Raw genomic sequence first — 22,339 nt, 5'->3', positions numbered from 1 at the left:
CTAGGAAGTGTGGGAGGCCCAGCTCCATGTATCTAAATAATAATTTTGCTTGTTTGCATATTCTCAGTTTTCCTACTTGTGAGGTCTTCCTTTCATCAAGACAGAGGGATAGTTTCCAAAAGGACAGAAGTCCTAGCTGAGGAGGGCTTATGGTGTCCCTGTCTGAATGAACTGCAGGCTGCACTGGTTGTCGGTGAAGATGGAATGTCCTGGGTGCTAGGCAGGGGTGGGCTGGCTGTGTGGACAAATTCTAAATCTACCTCAGACAGAGGGGGTGGAATGTTCAGTTTTCATTCAAAGCAAGGTTAATGTTCCTTAAGTCCTGGACACCAGCAGTCCTGTCCACATCATCCCAAATTAAGTTTTAGAGTTCTTGTCTTATAAAGTGTCACCTGAAATACTGATGACTTTTGATAATCAACCTGTTTGTACAAATTATAACCTCAATCCAGTGGATTGCTCCATGATCTGAGATATTGTTTGGAAAACACACTGATGTCAACTCAAGCACCCTAATCTTCTTTCTTCAGGTTTTTTAAGATACTTCTTTCCACACCATAGGCTCCTTTATATTTTGACAGTCATGGCTGATCTGTGATGCTAGGACTTCTTGTGTCTCCAGGGCTTTCTCACGGGTAGCCCCTAAAGCATGTGATTGGAGCTGAGAGGGAGGGCAGTGCCGTGTTCAGATGTGTGGATGCTGTGCCAGTTATATTGAGTGTCACCAATCACCAAATATTGTTTACTCCACTACCGTTTCACAGGTCGTAAGCCAGAATAATTAAGGATAAGATCCCTGCCCCCTGGGGGCTTATAATCTACTAGAGGAAATAAGGTATAAAAAACACGAAAAACTTGGGAGCAGTAGTCACATTGCGTTTTAGTAAAAAGCAGTAACCTAAGCATTGTCACGGAGCACCAGGCAATTAAGTTGCCATGTGAATGTGAGTCAGTAGATCTGAGGTGAGCGTGACGGCACATACTGCAGGCTGGAGCAGACTAGCGAGGCTCCAGAGGAGGAGAGATTGGAGCTGGGCTTACGTGAGATGAATGAATTCCGTATTTTCATTTGGGGATAAAATACTATTGAAGATCCTCATCAGTGATATGAATTTTAAGTCCTGTCATTGGTCTTGCTTCCCTGCCCTTGTTTTAGAAGTACAGTTTGACCAAAAGCCCCAAAGTAGGCAAGGTTCTGTTATGTTGGTGAAGAGAGAGAAGAATGTTCCTGAAACCCAGTACTTTCTTGTAATTTCTTCTTTACCAGTACTCTTTTATCAGCCCTGCTGTAAGCAGTGACTGGCAAAACAAACTGACCCTCTTGCTGGCTCTGGGCAAACTCCCAGCGAAGATATCCAAAGCGTAATGTCCAAAATGGTGAAATGTCCAAAAAAGCAGGCAGCAAAAAATGAGAAGGAATGAGAAGAAAGGAAAAGCCCAAGTGTGTCCAGGATCTGGATAACCTGCTCTCAGAGAATCATCTCTTTATGGGCAAGGCAGCTAAAAATAATTTTTTCTTTATTTTGTTGTATGGTGCTCTTTAAAAATAAAAGAGGTAAAGGGTTAGGAAGAAGTCAGAGACAGCAGGAGCCACCCACTCCTGAAGTGTCCAGACAGCATGAGTGAAAGGGATCCACTGAGTGCCTCATCCACCTCGGCTGCACTCCTCCTCCCAGGAACCAGCCGTATCCTGGGAGGCAGGGGCTCCTGCTGTGTCCGCCTTCTGGACTTGCATGCTTACCCATGATGGGAAAGTGCAAAATATGGTCAGACCAGCCTGGGATGAGGAGGGGTCCACTGAAGCAATGTTCCCTGTTTTGCAGAAGTGATCAGCTGGATGTAGGTGACTATATCAAAGCAGTGAATGGCATCAACCTGGCCAAATTCCGCCACGACGAGATCATCAGTTTGCTGAAGAATGTCGGGGAAAGAGTGGTCCTCGAAGTCGAGTATGAGCTGCCGCCAGTCTGTAAGTCATCACAGTCCTGAGGCAGAGCCGCCACACCATGTTGTTGCCTGAGACAGTGGGGTTTTGTTTTTTCTTTTTCCCCATCGTTGTCTTACTACAGGAATGGCAGAACACTTTTTTTTTTTTTGACATGTAAAAATTATTTGAACTGATATACTTATAGCCTATTCAGGAAGAATTTGAAAGAGAATAGATAATGGTAAAAATTATCTAGGGCTCATGTTTCCTTAAGGACATCTGGGGGTTAGGGCCGCCAACTGTCTGCACAGTTGAAATCCACGTATAACTTATAGTTGGCTCTTCGTATGCACGGTTCCTCCGTAACTGAGTTTCCTCCATATCTGCAGATTCGACAAGGGGGTATTGTGTGGAACTTTAGTATTTACTACTGGAAAAAATCCACATAGACATGGATTCATGCAGTTCAAAACTCTGTTCTTCAAGGGTCAGCTGTATGTAGTGTAAAAGCTTTGGGTCGTGATGCTGTGAGAGAAACAGAGTAAAGCAAGGAGAGGGATGGGGCTGCTGGGCTGGGGGCAGGACTGCAGTTTTAAATGAAGTGACCAGGAGCAGCTTCATTGAGAAAGTGACATTAATCAGTGACTTGAAGGAGGTCAGGAAGTTAGCTCGTTAGCTGTATGGATTTCAGGGGGAAGAGAATTCCAGAGAGAAGGAAAAGCCAATGCTAAGGTCAAAAGGCAGCACTATATCTGGTGTTGTCCTAGAAACACTGAGAAGGGCAGTGTGGCTGGAGCAGAAGAAAGCATGAGGAGAAGTAGGGGAGGCGGTCAGCAGTATAAAGGACAGAGGCAAGTTCGAAGGCTACTGGAGGGGCCTCAACATGATGGATGAAGCAGGAAGGCATGGTGTGGTTTGAGGCAGAGGAGTGACATGATCTGATTTATGTTTTCAAAGGCTCCTCTGGCTGCTGTGGCAAAAACAGACAGCAGGGGCAAGGGTAGAAGCTTCGGAGACCAGGTGGGGGATTATTGCAGTCACCCAGGTGAAAGACGATGGCGGGGATGATGAGAAGCTCTCACATTCCCCATCTATTTTGAAGACAGAGCTAACAGGATTTCCTGGTGGATTTAATGTGGATTGTGCAGAAAGAGAGGAGTCAAGGACCCCAGAGGTTTTGAGCCTGAGCAACTGAAAGAATGGAAATGCCATTAAAGGGGGTGGTTAAGACTGGGCAGAACTGATCTGTGAGGGGAAGATCAGAAGTTTGTTCCTACAGTCGAGGTGCCTATTTGACCTGCCAAGAGAAAATGTCAAGAAAAGAGTTGGATATCTGGTTTGGAGTTTGGGAGAAAGATCTGGACTAGAAGTGTAAATTTAAGAGCAATGGGGATATAGATGGTGTTTGAAGCTTTGGGACCACATGACAGCACTCAGAGAGTGAGTGTACCTACTTGTTCTTATGAACAGAAAATCTAACACTGAAAATCTACTGGTGATTTTATAACCAAATCAACTGGAGTCTGTGTTCCCGAAACCTTGCTACGTTTTTCATTTTCATAAAAGGGAGCAGTAAAATATGGTATTGGGAGCTTGGATTGTGTCATTAGTTAAATGTCAGTTTTGCCCCTTTCTAGCTTTGTGACTTAGGCATGCTAGTTAAGCTCTGAGCCGTAGATTTCTCATCTGTACAATGGCTATAATGAATGTAGAATTTTTGTAAGAATTCAAGACTATAATCATGTGAAGCATTTAGGTCATAATCACATACTCAGTAAGCCTTATTATTATTATTATTATTATTATTATTATTATTATACTGAAAATACTGTGTTTTCTTGAACTCACTATCTCAAACCATTGCCAAGGAGTTAAGAGAAGTCAAATATCTAGAGCTAACTAATGCTCTTTCATTAAGCATTTTTATTCCACCAGGGACATGAATATCAACAAAACACAACCTCTTTCTAAGAGGAACTCGGGGTGAGGCCACTGGTGGAGATTTGCCAAGTATTATGGGCGATCCAGAGCTGGAAGTTTTGGGGTGGGTTTGAAGGAGGTTATGCAGGCCCAGTAGGAAGATGAACATTCCAGACACAGGGTACAGCAAGGAGGTAAGAAGATAGCCCAGAGCACAGGTTGAACTGCAAATGGTTTGGAATTGCTGGAGCAGAAAGGGAAAGACAGGGCCTGGAGAGGGATAAACCCACTCAGGTAAACAGGCACCAAGGGAAGGGGGCCTTATGAGCCATATGGTGGCGTGCGGATGGTGTCAAGTGGGCAGTAAGGAGCCTTTAAAGGCTTTTAAGGCTGAGGAATAGCATCATCAGATCAGAGTTTTTAGATTTATTTTAACAAGTCAAATGGAGAAGAGATCAGAGGCTATAAGCCCCAAGGCTGTTACAATTTTCAAAAAGAGAGGTAGTGTCCTGAATAAATATAGCATCAGTAGGGTTACAGAGGAGAGGGTGGGTATCAGAAATATTCAGAGGTTAAAACCTGTCATGACTGGGTGGTTATACCAGCCATTCCTCCCTCACGCAGTGAAGCTGGTGGGAAAAGGGAAAATATTTTTAAAGGCAAAAGCGTGAATTTTTTGCTTGAAATCAGATAGAAGAGGTCTGTTTGCCAGGGATTATCTCTGTCTCTTTCTATTACGTTTAGGTAAATTAATAAGATCTTTGAGTTCAGAGAGGTTGAAGGGATTAATAAGCCTCCCTTTCACTGAGCCCAGACAGCGAGAGCAGAAGCAAGACTCCAGCAGCGAGACCCTGGGAGCAGAGCTGTCTGCAGAAAGACAGGCCACCCCAGACCCAGACTGTAACTCTCTCAGGAATCACAGCAATGTGAGGCTCAGCCAACCCCAGAGTCCGGAAGGAACTGGAGGAAGGATATGTGTATGTGTGATGGCGAGGCGTTTAGGGGGGTAGGATACAAAGACAGAGACAGAGAGAGAGATCTGATAGAAGGAAAATGAAATTATGACCTTGAGCAAGTCACTTACCTTTTCTGAGATTCAGTTTCTTTGTGAAAATGAAATAGTCCATCTACAAGAGCGCTAAATTTCTTTTTGATTTTAAAATTATGTGGTGTTTTGAGACTGTATTTAGAATATTACCAGACTGTGTCTTGGGTATTTGTATATCAAAAGTTGGTTTGAAGGACTGCCTTCAAATGTTTTGGTCACATAACCCCTAAAGAATTTTGAGATATTACATCACCATCCAATTTTTAGTTAACACCTAAAATCCTTTATGATAAGCTTAGCGGGGAGGGTATAGCTCAAGTGGTAGAGCTGCATGCTTAGCATGCCAAGGTCCTGGGTTCAACCCCTAGTACATCCTCTAAAAATTAATTAATTAATTAATTAATTAATTAATAATACGTAGAATAGATAAAAAGGATTATACTGTATAGCACAGGGGAATATATACAAGATCTTGTGGTAGCTCAGCAAAAAAAAATGTGACAATGGATATATATGTATGTTCATGTATAACTGGAAAAATGTGCTCTACACTGTAATTTGGCACAACATTGTAAAATGACTATAACTCAATAAAAAAAGTTTAAAAAAAACCTTTATGATAAGCTTAGATGGAAAGGATATAACTTTTGGTATGATGCTATTTTATATGTCTTTAAATACCGTTTCCAGTCAAACCTTGGATTTACAAATTTACCTTATTTATTTAATGGAAAATATCTGCCACAGAATGTTATTGTCAAAGGCAGTGCTCACCATTAAACCATCAGCGAACTCAGACTAGCTTTCTATCAGAAGGGGTCCTTCCTTGGGGGAGGGTTTAGCTCAAGTGGTACAGCACGTGCTTAGCATGCACAAGGTCCTGGGGTAAACCCCCAGAACCTCCTCCAAAAATAAATAAACAAACCCATATACCTCCCCCTCAAAAAATATTTTTTAAAGGAGTCTTTCGTTAATTCAGATAAATGTGTTAAAGTATGTCCCTATCTCAGCCTTATTACTTTTCGTTTCTAATTCTAAGAGAGATAGACAGAGATGATGGTGGTGATAATGATGATGATGACAGGGGAGAGACGGTGGGCGTCCTGGGTCTCTTCCACGTGCTGCATTCTGAGATTTAGTCTGAAGGAGCAGCAGCTACCCAGGGAAAGCTTTCCCTGTGGCAGTGGCAGGGGGAAACCAGGACAAGCCCAACCACAGGAGCACATTTCCAGGCTCTACTCACATCTCTTAACATCCCATTGGCCAGAGCAACTCAGATGTGCAGAACCAATGTAATGAGGTGGGAAAGTGCACAACTCCTGTTCTCCTATAGATACTTGGGTTGGGGAGGCCAGGAAATAGTATCTAATTTAGAAAAACCAGCTCTACCATAGTAAAATATAGACTGTCACTTCATAGTATAGAAGTACACGCGTATTCACATACGGAAATAAGGGACAACAGTACAACTAGAATACTAATAAGCAGGAGTCTTTTTGCATTGTAAAAGTGGCTTTTACCTAGCCCTTCTGTGTACCCTGTTTGATTCTCTGGGTAAGCCCTTTAATTGGATCTCTGTGTCCACATACACACCCATGAAGTAATGAGTAAAATTCGTGTGGCAAAACTCATGTGAAAACCCAGTCACTGAGAGCCAGTCATGCAAATAAAAATTATAAAGACCAAAGCTGTTTCACTGAGTGTATTAAAATGTAGTCAAAATTCCCATTTATCTTTGTCAATGGTGAAGAGCAATAGTGTGGATAATCTAAAGCTGCAGATAATCCCCAAGTTCTTTATATTGACTTTAGATTTGATTGTAAGATTTTGTGGTCAGTAAGATTTAGTTCAAGCAAAATTAAAATTACAGGGCTTTGCATCCCCAGAACAGCCACTCAGCCAACAAGGACAGGTGGCCCAGAATTGGAATTTGGTTGTCTGTAATTGAAAGTTGATTTAATGATTAAATGAAATAATATTTGTAAACCACTTTGCAGAGTTCCCGGCACTCGCTACTCATTAATTATTTCTCCCCATATCTTTTCCTCCCCTCCCTTACCCATATAACAAAAAGGTCATGTTCTTAACCAATTTCATTAAGTGGCTTTCTGGGTCATAGAAATAAGAAAACTTTTGGTTTGAACTCAATTTTTAAAATTTAATTAAAACAGTACCTCAACACTTTCATCTATTTGCATGTACTGTTCCTAGATGATTAGAATAAACTATAAGTCCCCTGATGGCCAGAATATGACATTTAATTAAATCAGCAGTGTACCAAAACATTTTGTTCAGCTGTAGGTTTATATTGTTTTTCAGCAGACCCAAGTTCTTGCTGTAGTTTATGCCCCAGGGTATGTGCAGTTTTGTGAATTTAACTGTGTACTTTTCATAATCATGTCTATTCCTTTGAGGATTCAGAATTTCTAATAATTAAAAAACAATTGTAATTAATGCTTAATTAAAATTACTTTCTATTCCTGTAAATGGCAGGAAACATTCTTTTCAAAGATGTCTTTAAATTCTGTGTGTATTTCTTATTGATGGCTTGATATAATAAACCCTTCAGAATCTAGTAACAATGTGAAAACTGGGTCATTGATCATGAAGACAGCATTAGATAATTAGATATTGTTGTACAAATTCAAGACATGGAGCAAAGACCATCAGTTCTATAGATGGCAAACTCTTCTGTCTCCATGAATAAAAATATCCTTGTATCCATAATGATAAAATATTAATTTGGGGAAATTTGGGTTTTTTTTTTTAATCTAGCAATAGTGTACTGTATAACCAGAATTACTCACCAGTTTCTTTAAAAAAAAATAGTCTTAAGGAATAGTTTATGACTATACCTTCATACAATTCATACCCTCAGACTGTGTGTAATATAATTAGAAACTGCAGCTTGGTAATGCAATTTCATTTTGTGAAATGAGAGCAATAACTAGGCAAACACATACCAAGCATGATGGTATCAAGTAAAATTAAGTAGATCTTCATTTTATTAGTCAGGAGTAATATTTTGAATGTAGTTAGAATTTCTTTTGCCCTCCAAGTTTCATTTGGGCCACTGATATCTTTGTTTAATTGCTATGCATCATGTCAGAAAATCAATTTGCATCAGATTAAACTATTAATGGCCATCTGAGAGTAATGCTTTTTCTTCTTGCGCTATCTGCAAAAATAAAAACATTAATTATCTCATAAGTTTTACAAAAATCATATTATTTTTGCATTTTACAAAAGGAAAACAATTTTATTTATCACATGAAGATTATTTTTCTTGTAATACAGAGTTTTAACAATGTGAATATTATGCTCTGTCTAAAAACTGGCTACACAGGAGAAAAGAAAGTACCTATGATTTTGATTCTACCTGGAACCATATAAGTCACTCACACAGATAACTATTTTATGATATTTGTATGTCATTCCAATTATTTTTTCTAACACTTTTTAAAAGAAATTGTTGCTGTTTTTTTACTCAACAAGAATTATTTGCAACAGGGAACTGTAGTATTTTATGTCTATCAAAAAATTTAAAAATGTTATTATGACATAAGACTTACATTTCCCTCTCTCTTCCCTGCATCCAGCTGTCCAAGGATCGAATGTTATTTTCCGAACTGTGGAGGTCACGTTACACAAAGAAGGCAATACCTTTGGTTTTGTAATACGAGGTAGGTGATGGTTAGAAAACAGAACCAACAGATATTCTTGGGGAATTTTGTCAGTGAAATATTTGGAGGGAACTAGAAAGTCATCATCAAAAAACTGATGTTTTCAGTGCCTAAAGTCACCTTATAACATTTGTACCCATTTTTCTTTAAAGAAACAAAGCAATAATTGGGAATCAAAATGGAATCCAAATGATCTAGCTAATTTATTTCAGTTTGTTAATACTGAGCAAAGAAGCCATTGTTTGTAAAGCTTGTCAATTCATAGTCATCCTACTGATTTGCCACTTTTCAACATATCTTTTGCCTTTCCTGCTCATACTTTCTGTGTCAGTGAGTCAAAAATGTTGATGAATTCATCTTGATTTGATTTAAAAGACTAGGATTGAGCAACTTTATCTTGTTTTCTCTTAAAATACATTTTATTATTGTATTGTCCTAAGAATGGATTCCAGCCAATCTGATCCCTTGGGCAGCTGTATACATCAGCTCAATTCATCTCACTTTCGAATGATATTAATAATAAAAATTTCAAGTGACTCCAGCTTGTCTACAAAACCATTCATTCTGAGCTGCAGTTTTGGCTTTTGATATTTTAGTTTTCTTATTAACAATTTCACCCCTTAAAGACTACACATACATTAACAACTCGTAATTCCTAGTATGACACTGAGGTTCAATAGGAAAGTAGGGAAGCTTCAGGAATTTTTAACATTTCTTGACTTTCTTTTTTTTGTTTTTACCTGTTACATTTTGTATTTAACTAGAGTCCAAATTCTGTCAAAGTTATTAAAATATTAATTAAAATTAACTAAGCATCTTAATAAATATACATGCATCAAGGAATAAAAGAGATGTGTTCACACAGACTTGCCTTAAATCACTAAGCTTTAGGCATTAGGTTTAATTCTATGTCAATCATTTAGCGAATTAATCAATCAAATACTCATTAAGGACACATCAACGTATCAGCATAAGGCAGAGTACTATGGAATCGGGAGACAAGACCCCTATCTACAGGGAATTATAGTCCAGTGAATTTAAGACATAAGTTGATAAAATGCCCGAATGAGTATGAGAGAAAATGGGCAACTAGGAACTCACTGAGTAGTTTACACCAGTAATTATTTTCTGACCAAGTCCTATTTTTAGGTGGAATGACAGATCCCAAGATCACTTACCTTAACCATTGCCAAGTTTCTGTATAAAAAGCTAGATGAATATAATGAAAAGTCAGCGTACAAGTGATTTTACCTCAGAGGGTAGTAGTTACTCTTATTGCAATATAGATATGAAAGAGTAGTGTGCTTGAATTGCATGCCTACAAGCCTAATTACTAAAATGCCGCAGTGAAAAATACTGCTGGTGCAGATATTCACCACTAGCTGCTGTATGGTTAATCAATAGCAAATCCAATTGCTAATGAAAGAGCTAAACCAACAGTGATTTATCATTAAGAACTGAAAAGAATAGAAGCAGTTGAAATCCACAACCACCTCGAGGCAACTGCTGATATGATGTTAACAAAACGTCCTTCCCACAATTTGCAGGAATTTCAAATATCCACGTGTGCATGTGTAGTAAGAGTTTTTTGATATGAGCCTTGACTCCTACCTGGTACATCATAGGCCCTTAATAAACGGATGAATGAATGAATGATGCCTAGATTTGTGTAGACATCAGATTTCTTAGTATTAGACTGATTTTAAAACCTTAGTAATAATGAGCCAATTCCAGTTTATGAGTACCACATTTTTATAGGCTTTAGTAACTCCCTTCGTACATTGGTTGAACATAAAAATTTGTCTAATTTTGCATACTTTTTTAATGGGACTCAATAAAGAACTGACATTTTCAAATCAGTTTGAAGCCCATCTGGAGGATCTTCCTTGCTCAAGAAGTGGCCACCACCTATCCTCTAAGAACCATTGGGTCATCACAAAAAGAGCTGCAGAATGAGAAAGTACTGTGGATAAATGTTATCATGGCAGATAAGACATTATGGCATAAATGGGATTTGAGCTTAATTTAGATTAATGGAGAATATCAGGACATTCAGGAAGGAGGGAGAGGTAGATACTGCAGATGAAGCATGTTCATTTAGTGCTAGAGAATTTCTTCTTACCCAATTAGGACAGGTCTTTGAACAGTAAGCCAGGCTTTTAGCTGATGTATGGAATTAACATTTCTAATGCTATGTGTAACATTAAAAAATCTTAACTGCCCAAACAATAGAACCTTCCATCAATAAAATGAAAAATGATGCTCTGGCCTAAATAATGAAGAGTTAAATTTCTGTTAATTCCTTTGCCACCAAACCAAGGAAGATGGTTTGGGCTAATAGGAAAATCCTCTGCCACTAAGTTGCTTTTTATTTTAGCTAAGGAAGTTTCTCTAGTCATTCGCAACTGTAAAATTGTAGGTATGTATACAGATTTAATACATGGAGCCCAATATTCAGATTCAGTCTGTGCTGGATCCCTGGCATTGATATTTTTTAAAAAGCATGCCAGGTGGCTGATATTAATAAGCAACCAGGGTTGAAAATATCAGTGGGCTCTGAGTCGTCTTTTACTTTACAGCTTCAAACATCCAGAAACTAAGTGAATCACAAAGTATACTTGGTTCATTATTTCCAATAATGGTAAAATAATCACATATCAAGAAATTCTCACACTTTAACATACACTCACTGTTGCATATTTATATTTCCAGATCAAAATAATGGAAAGGTTTCTTACTGTCTTCAGCCCCTATCCTTTTCTAAATCAATAACCCTCAGGGGAAAGCCAAACCTCTCTCTTTAGGATCACCTTTCAAAAGAGAAGTTAGATAATGGTATTTACATAAATATAGTCAATCATGTGCTATAACTTATTGTCAATTTCCATTAAAATTTTTTTCTGAACGTTACAAATTTCCTATTTTAAGTAAGAGAGAATTTTAAAAGAAGCCATCAAACTGAATGAAAGAAATTAAATACTGAAATGGAGCTTTTACCAGCCAGACTGAATAAATCACTTGTAAAGAAATGAGCATAAAGGAAGCATGTGCTTTCATCAGGAACAGTGAAGGTCTTAATTTTTCTTTTAGGCTAGGTTCTTTAAGTTGATCTCTCTACCTCTGCCAGATTTGGGAAATGTCAGTCTGTCCTCCCAGACAAACATAAATGTTGAAGAAAAAATACTTGATGGCAACATTTATACTTACTACACACTGGCAAACCAGAGACCATCCAGATGGGCAGCCACGATAGTGATATATGAGGAAATCAGGTCATACAAACAATAATTAGGAAACTGGAAGCGGATAGAGGATGGTTCAAGATGGTGGTATAGGAGGATCCTGAACTCACTTCCTTCCACAGTTGCAACAAATATAAAGCTATACATAAAAAAATTTCCTCTAAAAAGAACCTATGAAAATGCTGAATTCCTGCTCCCTAACAAAGGATAAAAAGGCCACATCAAGACAGGAACAATCCTTCAAGACTGGGAGAGAGCTGTTTTAAATAATGCATAGAAACAAACACAGAGAGTCAAGCAAAATGAGGAAACAGAGAAAACATTCCAAACGAAGGGACAAGATAAAACTTCAGCGGTGAGGGGAACCCTAATGAAATGGAGATAAGTAATTTACCTGATAAAGAGTTCAAAGTAATGGTCATTAAAGATGCTCACCAAATTCAGGAAAAGAATGCATGAACACAGTGAGAACTTCAACAAAGAGGAAGAACACATGAGAAAGGACCAAACAGAAGAATATAATAACTGAACTGAAAAGCATTCTAGAGGGCTCATTAGCAGATTGATGGATCAGAAGAACAGACCAGTTACCTGGAAGACAAGGTGGTAGAAATCACTCAAACAGAATAGCCAAAAGAAAAAAGAATTTTAAAAAAAAGAGGATAACTTAAGGGACTTGTGGGACAACATAAAGAATATTAGCATTCACATTTTAGGAGTCCCAGAAAGAGGAGAGAGAGAGAGAAAAGAGCAGAAAACTTATTTGAAGAAATAATGACTGTAAACTTTTCTAATCTGGAGAAGGACACAGACATCCAGATCCAGGAAGCGCAGAGAAACCCAAACAATAGAAACCCAAAGAGATCCACACTAAGACACATTATAACTAAAATATCAAAAGTTAAAGAAAATTTAGAAAACAGTAAGAGAAAAAAAGGGGGGGAACCCCCATAAGACTGTCAGCTGATTTTTTTTTTAGCAGAAAATTTGCAGACCAGAAGGCAGTGACTTGATATATTCAAAGTGCTAGAGGAAAAAACTTCCAACCAAGAATACTCTACCTGGCAAGGTTAAGATTCAGAATTGAACAAGAGATAAAGAATTTTCCAGACAAGCAATAGCAAAAGTAGTTCATTACCACTAAACTGGCCTTACAAGAAATGTTAAAGGGACATCTTTAAGCTGTTAAGAAAAGGCCCTAAATATAATTAAGAAAATATATGAAAGAAAAAGTCTCACTGGTAAAAGCAGATATATGGTAAAGGTAGTGGATCAACCACTTATAAAGTTAGTGTGAAGATTAAAAGACAACTAGTAAAATTAGCTATAACTACAGTAATTAGTTGAGGGATACACAAAAAGATACAAAATGAACATCAGAAACAAAACATGGTGGGGTACTAAAAATGTAGTGATTTTAAAATGCACTAGTATTTTGAACACCCTCATTTAAAAAAAAATTTAACACCTTTATTGTGGTATGATTCCTGTACAATAAACTACACATACTTCACATGGAAGTTTGATGAATTTTGATAGATGTGTATACCAGCGAAACTACCACCATCAAGGTAGCTGGCATTTCCATCATTTCAGCCATTTGAACTTTTTTCTTTAATACTTGGATTTTTTTCCTTTTACTTGTTGCTTCCTTTATGTCAGATTGTAGACTCACCTATGTCATAGTCCAGGTTGATCAACACCAGGGGTACCTACCGACACTTTGTTTACAGCCAGCAGCTGTTCTAATTGGACTAGAACTTGTAATTACTTGATGCTTTTATCACACTAGCTATTAAACAGTTTATGTATGTATCACCCCAGATTACAGTCATATATTTATTGAGAGGTGGAGAAATGTTGACTTCAAACATACAGTCTGTATTAAATGAGTAAGATTTTTAAGGCTGTTACATGCCAGAAGGAAAACTTTACATGTACAACAATAAAATGAACCTCACTTTCTCAGCTGGTATTTTGTAACTGAATTTTTTAATGGCAGCAATGAGAGCATTTTGTAAGCCGCATTCCTTCTCCTTGCTAGGGGGAGCACATGACGATAGGAATAAATCTCGTCCCGTGGTAATAACCTGTGTTCGTCCCGGAGGGCCTGCCGACAGGTAAGCTTCATCTTTCTGTGTCCCCATCCAAACAGATTAAATAAAGCTGGGACTTTGGCATAGAAGTGGATGAATTAGAAATTTCACAGCAACAGATAGATACTCAATAAATATGTTGGAATGTGAAAACAGAAAGAGTTCAGGCTGCGGAATCAGAGGAAAGAATATTTAACTCCAGCTTCAAGTTCTCACTACCTTGTGTTTTGGGCAAGTGACTTAACAGCTCTAAGCTCAGTTCCCTCCAGTGTAAAATGTAGATAATGGTGCCTACCTTTCAAGGTAGGCATTTTTTCATTTTATCAAAGCCTGGAGATTTATGGTGCCTTGCAGAGGGCCTGTCATACCTGAGAGGCAGTTAATAAAAGGCAGCCGGCTCTTTTAAGGAAGGCCCTTGACACACATCCTCTCCAATTGCTCATCTCCTAACCTGGAAAGAGAGGTCGTGGTGTTCTGACTCTTACTGTCGCCAACATCCTTATCCTGATGACTGCCCTTTGATGATGACCATGGATGTCCGAATGGAAGTGACTTTTAGTGAAAGTGAAGGCGTATTGTTGGTGTTAGTGTCTAGAGCTTTCTCTTCCTTGCTAGTTTGAATATCTGAAGGAAGCCCCTTCAGCTGTCCTACCATAAACATTGTGGGGTCTCCAGTAGACTCACAATTTAGATGTCCCAGGAGATGGTTATCTTCGTGTTCATTTCCCGCAGCAGAAGTCCACTCCATCGTGATGGGAGAACACAACTCCCGCCTTTCTGTATTGTTGAAGGGGAGGAGGAAATGCGCTGGTTACCCCTGGCTCTGCACTGTGTTTCAGACTAGGATGAATGTTTGAAACCTTTTCACAAGCAGGAGAAATAGTCCTAATAATAAATACTGCTTATGGAGCATCCCCCACGTGCCAGGAGCTGTGATACGTGCTTGGCAGACATTGTCTTATTGTATCCTCACAACCACCCACTAGATGAGGTGTTTTTATCCACATTACAGGGGACAAAACCGAAACCCGTTCTGTTTCAGTAACTCGCCAGCTAGTACATGAACGAAGTAAGAGAGGAATTCAGATTTGTTTTCCTTCAAAGCTCATACTCTTGGCTCACTTTTTGAAAACGTTGATGTTTAATGTCAAATAAGAAGATATGAAAACACTGGTTTCTCCCCTCTGCTAAGGTGTATTTGCCTTTGCAGAGGATAATACAAAGTCAAAATTTCCAGGGAAATTTTGCCATTTTTTTCCTTCCCTTGCTTTTCTTGTGAATTGTTTTTCCTGAAGCAAATGAAGATATTTCTGTTTCTTATTAACATTTAGAGCTGGAATTGACAGAAATTTCAGAAGCAGGCTTTAGTTTGTGAGTGATGTAGTACAAATTAATGTAGGACTAAAGGAAATCTAAGAATTTAAGATAAAGATTTAGAATCAAAATACCTAGAGGGTTATCCAGGTGAAAGATATTTAAAACATCATTTTTATTCTTTTCAAGTCCTAGACTTGTAATCCCTACATTTGATTATCTCATCTTTGTGACCCTCCATGAGGCAGGAGGGTTATAACCTGGAAGCCTTCCTGGCCAGACTTCAGTGATGTCATTGCTGTCCTGGGGCATCTTTTCCCAGTGCCTTGAGTGTCTTCGGTCACAGAAAAGAGAGTAATATTTGCCTGCCTTTTCTAGTGAACATGAGACTGAATCAATTTAATGATCACCAAATGGCCATATAAATCAGTAGAGAAATTTACAGACTAGGGAAATTGTTCACCAGCGTTCCCTCTCCTGCTTGAGTTCACTGGTAATAAATTGATTGGAACCAGCAGGCTTTTCTGCTCACCTGGCTTTGGAGAAACAGATTAATGCTATTTCCTGGGCTCCAATAAATCAAATTTTAGACATTTTGGCAAAAATCTAGAAAAGGAAAAATGTGCCTTTGTTACTTTTGCACCCCAAGACTTAATTATGGGTAACTTAGTTATTTGCTGATGTGTAGTTATTTTCTTATTACTCATTTTCCTATGGCAGCAATTTTCTGTTCAGGGTTACCTCTTTACTTTCTTAGCGTCACCCTTCATGCTTCAGAGGAAATGCAAATGAAATGGATGGTAGAATGTGTGTGAAAGAACCACTCTGGCTAAGTGACTATCAATGAGAAGCCCCATGAGGCTAAGTTAATAAGACCGTTTCTTTATTCTCCCTTCAGAGAGGGCACAATCAAACCTGGCGATAGGTTGCTCAGTGTGGATGGAATTCGGCTTCTTGGAAGCACGCATGCTGAAGCCATGAGTATTCTTAAGCAGTGTGGACAAGAAGCAACGTTGCTGATAGAATACGACGTCTCAGTCATGGGTATGTGAGAGCCTTGAGGGTGGGATCTCTAAGCTCTCCATCACGTCACTGTCCATCCCCGATAAACCCCTTTGGGTTAAGAATGAACTGTTACGTCCTCCTGTAGCAGACAGAATTTCATCAATACTATCTATTACTCTGTTTGAGTTCAGGAAGAGGCGAAGTATACTCAGCGATTTAGAGTTCTTGTGTCAATAGATTCTGTAATAACATCTCATTCTGTCAGCGTGTTTCACCTAGTAATCAGCTCTTCTATGTGGGTTACCCTTTGGCCGGAAAGTATTTTCCCCTCCAAATCACAAAAATGGTATTATTAACTTAGGGGCTGGTGCTTTTTCCTTTACTACATGGAAACTGGAAACAGTAGGGGATTCCTTTCCTTCTTGTAACTTTACAATATGAAGCCAGTAATCAAAATCAAGGGAAATTACCATTTTATCCTGAGACTTCGGGGCAAAGAAAGCAAAGGGAGTACATTGATTAAGACAAGAAGTTGAGTGCAGTATTCTTTCTTTAAATAATGATTCCAATAGAAAGTAATTCTATTTCTACCGTCACACCGGAAAGATTCTCTCATGTGGCCTGTCAGTGTGCAGGGAGAGCCAAAGTTTTGTGTAGTGTTGACTAAGGCAGAGAAATTATGAGAGAATGAACTGGGACCTGAAATTGAACCTTAAATCACGTTGTAAGTACTTGTTACAATGATCAGACTTGATTGTGTGACCTGACTTTACCAGCAGGTTTTATGCTGGTGAAATGTAGCCGAGAAAAAGACACTTACTCTGTAACTGGAAACCGCTTTATTTCCCACTCTGTATGATTCATGCAGAACAACATTGCTTGAAGGTATTCTCAATCTGTCTGCTGGCCTGAAATGCCTTAGAGAGGTGTGAGGTTTCCTGCAAGCCTAAAAGTGTGAGAGTTAAGGAGTCCTTAGCACACTAAGTGGTATGATATGCCCTTGACATGGAAAGGTCAAGAATTGAGTGAACTTTCTTCCCTCCATTCTTCCTTTCTCTTGTCCTCTCTTTCTCCTTCTTTTCTTTCTCTTTTTACTTTTTTTATATGGTTTTTGAGTTAGATTTTGAGTTAGATGATTTGGGTTCTGTTTTCAACTCTACTGATTTCTAGCTATGACTTTGAACCGTGTTACTGATTTCCCTGTGCCTTTGTTATGCCATCTGTCGAATGGAGACTAGCAGTGCCTATTACAAGGCAGTTATCAGCGCCACCAACCGCCCAGACCTGGGAGTGCCGATTCGGGCGTGCTCCCTCCTCACCAAGCGCCCTCCCCTCCTGGGGCCTCGGTGGTCGCACTGACAGCATCCTCAGGCCAGGCCCTGGGGAGAGGGGGTGGCCTGGAGGCAGTGGTGGGATCAGCCCTGGGGGTCCACCAAAAGCAGGACTGTGGAACCCAGAGTCGGGGAAGGTAGCCCTGGAAGGGCCATGATGCTGTCCACTCCGACTCCCTCAGTCTGGGCTTCAGCAAGGCGGAAGCGTGGTTAAGGCAGAGCCCCTGCAGATGAGCCAGGCTCGCGGGTAAGAAATCGCCCACTCTCCCGCCACCTCTTCCTCTGCACTTGAGCAACCACCTCAGGGAGAGTCCTGTGCAGCCTTCCGTTCCCTTCCTCTTTGACCGCTGAGTGGCTGCTGGGTTGATGCTGGGTTGATGCTGGGTGGGTGATACGAAATGATACGAAAGTGTTTCCTGTTTTCCCACACCGCCATTGGCATTTTGAAGAGGCCCAGTGTGTTTTAAGGCCTTGAGACCAGCAGAGCCCCCAGTGGTAGCCAGGGGTAAGGATCACCAAGAGGCAGGGTGAGGACTTGGCCCTGCCTACATCTGCCTTCCCAAGAAAGGGCTAAGAAGAAAAAGACGAGGCTTCTGGCATATTTCTTGCCAATTTCTGTTCCTAGCTTCTCTACTTTGTGGAGTATCTGAGTGTTGCTTAGAAGCATATTCCTTAAACTTGCTTTAGGCTTTGTGCTAGAGTCAATGAGTTGGGCAAAAAGGTGAGGAAAAGTGCTGAAAGGTAGAATTAAGTAGGTTTGACAGGATTGCTAGAGCTTGGAGGCAGCATTGGCAAAGACCAACATGTTTGCAGGCACTTAACTTGGAGACAGTAGCAGACTTTGGAGCTGAGATCTTTCTGGATGTTCTTGGCTGCCAGTTCTTGAGGATTATTTCTTCTTTGGCACAGAGGGAATTTCCTCAACAAACATCTTCAGGTGCCTATTGGGTCTCTCCTTCAAAAAACAAATTGTTCATTTAGTAAACATTTGTGATCTGTGGTTTAAGTTGATGGAGATGCTGGAAGTACAAGAATAAATATGAAATGACCACTTTCCTCCAGGAGCTCTTCTGCAATTTTCATTTCAATAACTTGGACAAGCCTGAGAGGGTTGTCCCACAGATGCAAGAGAGAAAGGATAATGAGGTTATTTTGATGCTGTAGTCTTTCCTGGAGAGACTGGGAAAGACTTTGAATTACAAAAGAAGTTACTCCTAGCTTAAGCGTCTCCTCCACACTCCCTCCTCTCCACAAGCTACAGTGATGCATTTTCCAGATAAAACAACCTATAAAGCAAAGAGCCCCAGACAATAAAGCTCAACAGAACCTAACTAAAGAAAGATTGACGAAAGATTGAGCTATGTGCCCAGCCTCATGTTGAGCGCTTTAGGGGATATCAAAAAAGTAAAGGAAACGGCCCTTACTCTCAGGTTTATCCTTCAGTTAGTTTAAATTTTGGGCAGAAGGGGAGCAAAATGTGATGAGAAAGAAGAATTATAAACAACTGGCATCGAAAATTGGATTTAGTGATTTGAGGCTGACTTCAAGCCTTTCAGTTCAGTTGTAGGGTTTCTTATCCTTCAGTGGGAGAAGTGAGAAATGCAGACATTTGGGGAGAGGCAGGAGAAATCTGATGTCTTTTTTAGAAAGAATGTTTGATAAATGATGTGTCTGGATGACTTTACTTTCTAGAATTCCTCAGAATACTTATTTTGTTTAAACCTTTGCTGAAAATATTTCTAAAATATGTTTTTGAGAATATATATTAAATTAAAAATACTTGGGCAGAGGAGCACAGTTCTCAAGGCCATCGTTCGAAACATCAATTCTTAGGCCAGTGTTATGGAGTCAGGAGGGGCAGATCATACCAGATCTGTGCTGGCTTATACCTTAACTCAGGATTTTTAACAATTACAAGATTCTCCATCAATTATTTGTTTTATAACTTTCCTCTTTCTTCCATGGGAAGAGCCGGGGGGAGGGGGCTGGTCCTGCAATTCCTATGGATTTCTTGTTGGCCATATTAAACAAGGCTAACTGTAGTGTAATTTATCAAGCCTTCTTACTAAGAAACAGAAATCTAGGTCATTTTAGTAGAGATCAAATGTAACCTACAAACTATTGTGGTTGATAATAAAAATGGAAAGATAACATTTGAAATACTTCTCCCAAATGTCACGAATTTCCCCCACTATTGTTCCCAATATTTACTGTTCGCATGCATAAACCTTTCAGAAATACACTGTATATACGTATATATCTCTTCAAGTCCGTCCACCTCCCTTCTGCACCCTGCTGCTATTTGATGTCCTCAGTCTCTCATTTTCTCTCCCTTTTGAACTCCTATTTCACTTTCTTGGCAACTCTTGAGGGTATTTACATTGTCTTAGTTATTGATGAATTTTTCTCGTGTTGCTGGGTTCCATAAATTCAGTGGTGACATTCATAAACTTCTTTTTTTTTTTTCTGGCTGATTTCTATTGCCCCTCACATGGAGACTTCAGATATATATAGGAGGCTGTTAATGATAGCAGTGGACTGAGCAGTGCGTTCACCCATAGATTAGCTATTCTTATGACTAATCGTCATTAAGTGGGTATGCATACAGTATAGCAAAACACCAGGGTTTATGTTGTAGGTTTAAAATGAAGTGATTTCATAACATCATCTTACACTGCAGAATGACCTTATGCATCTTTGAGTCACAAAACCTCTTAATCTACCTGTGATATTTTTCTGAATTCCTCTAAGTCTGTGATTCTCTCTGACTATTTCTTTGTTTGGCTTCAAACCTTTCCTTCTATTTCTTTCAATTTTCCTGGACTAAGCCAGCAAGCAAAACCAAGGATACTGAGAAAAATATTACCCTTTTCTTAGAAATGCCCAAATGGATTACATCTTTGCCCAGCTGTATGGACAGGCCTTACTTACATTCAATCCTAAGCACACACAAAATAGTCATTTTTAAGCAATTGTTTTTATCAGAGGTGAATTTGAATGTGATGAGTCATCAGAAGAGATGATTAATTTCATTGCAGCCAAAAAGTATGCAGGTTTATTGGTGTTATCATAACTGGCTCTTGGCTATGCTTTGCATTTCATTTTTCAAAGGTCCTTCCAGCTCTAATATCCAATGACTCTGTGAATTTAGTAACTTCTCTTAAAAGATTTCAGAAGTTTCCATTTTTTAAAAATTGATGTAACTGTAACTCCAAAGCAAAAAATTAAAAATAAAAATAGTTTCAAATAACATTTAACTGTTGTTCATACTGAATTAAAATGATTACAGCTTAAACCACTGTTTAAGTCTAGTCCCCTCATGTTACAAGAGAGGAACAGTGGTCCTCACTTATAGATTGAAAAGACCCTTTAGATTCTATCACAGTAAATATCACCTAAAATATAGTCAAATGGGACCTTAGGGAAAAGGTAGATGTTAAATTACTAGTCCGTGTTACCCCAATTCCGACACCACTACTCATCCTCTTTGCACCAAAAATAATATTAAACTTCTAGAAGGAGCGCCTGAATGACATCCTACAGAATTCTGTATTCTTACATGAGTGTTACTCAGGTACTTAAAAATGTCCATGAGTACCTCTTCCACTAGAGTCAGACTATCCAAATTATTTCAGGGATCCAGAAACTAAAAACTAACTTATTAGGGATGAGCCTTCAAGGTACCTGCCTGCCCCTCTAGCCCCAAGAAACAATCAGGGTGTAACAAGCATGAGGAAGCAGGGAACAGAGTGTGGGGCCGCCATGGCTCAGAAGACAGGGACCGAGTGAGTGGGCTGTGCAAATGAGTTACGGGGAGAATCTCAGCTCTCACCTCTGATACTCTGCCAGAAGTCTTCACACTCCTCCCAGGGGCCCTCATGTTGTTGTTTCGGGAAATGTGAAGGTAAATAGTTAGAGAAGAGTGCTGACCACTCGGAACAGGAACTCCTAGTCGGGACCTTCCTTCTATTTAAAAAAGGAAAGTTGATTGTTTCCTTTGTTAATCACGTCAACCCCGGCAGTCCCGTTGACAGTTACAAATTTCCCTGAGATGGTTTTCCAGCGTTCCCAGAGTAGGCAGAAGGCCAACATACCGCTGTGAGGTCACTGTCTACAAGAATCTTGGTCTCGGCATTCTGAGACATTTAATAAATTAATGGGAAGTTGGTTAACATTCCCTCGTTTTCAGATTGTATATTATGCTTCTAAAATTAAACATGTCCCTTGAGGAGGAAATTAGCCCTTTAATCTAGTGTATTTTAGAAAGATGAAAAACTGACTAAACCCTATCAGGGGAAATCTCTCTTCACACGGTGTGTTTCTTTGAGGTCGGGTACACGTGCTAGGGAGACTGGAGTTGCTTTCCCTTTTGAGAGGAGTTGCAGACAAGCACTTCAAGCGATTATGAGGTCAAGTCTAGGCCATCCTTTTAGAGTACTACCAAAGTACTAGTCAAGATTGCTTTTCTCTGTGGTTGGATACTAATTGTACATTCCTTGTTGTAAAATGAGCTTCAAACAATATTTCACTGGGGAAAAATTACCCTTCTTTAGATCTTCCATTAATCATTATAGCACAACTATAGGATATAACCTCAAAGAAACAGGAGGCCTTAAGGTTCCCCGTTAGGCATGAAACTCTTCTACGAACTCTTTTCTCCAGATTTTAGTTATCTTTGTTCAACAGCATCCACTTCAGTACCTGCTCTATAGTAAAAGTATTATTTAAATTATTATTTTTAGGATCATTTTTGGTATAGTAGTAAGTGTTAGG

The 22,339-nt window shown here is 39.3% G+C and overlaps 1 protein-coding gene across 10 annotated transcripts in view; it reads left to right on the top strand.

Annotated features, from left to right (window-relative positions):
- The window catches only part of GRIP1 (glutamate receptor interacting protein 1), a 619,135-nt gene that overhangs the window by 466,723 nt on the left and 130,073 nt on the right, over window positions 1-22,339 (top strand). For all 10 annotated transcript variants that reach the window (XM_072973033.1, XM_072973029.1, XM_072973032.1 and 7 more), the window contains 4 exons: window positions 1,824-1,969; window positions 8,495-8,578; window positions 13,865-13,940; window positions 16,129-16,274. In XM_072973033.1, coding sequence (XP_072829134.1) covers window positions 1,824-1,969; window positions 8,495-8,578; window positions 13,865-13,940; window positions 16,129-16,274 — 452 coding nt within the window. The remainder of the gene's footprint in view (window positions 1-1,823; window positions 1,970-8,494; window positions 8,579-13,864; window positions 13,941-16,128; window positions 16,275-22,339) is intronic.

The sequence above is a fragment of the Vicugna pacos genome, chromosome 12 (genome assembly GCF_048564905.1).
Source record: "Vicugna pacos chromosome 12, VicPac4, whole genome shotgun sequence".
Classification (NCBI taxonomy): domain Eukaryota; kingdom Metazoa; phylum Chordata; class Mammalia; order Artiodactyla; family Camelidae; genus Vicugna; species Vicugna pacos.
Note: the sequence above shows the minus strand (reverse complement) of the source record. Positions and strands in the feature narration are given on the sequence as shown.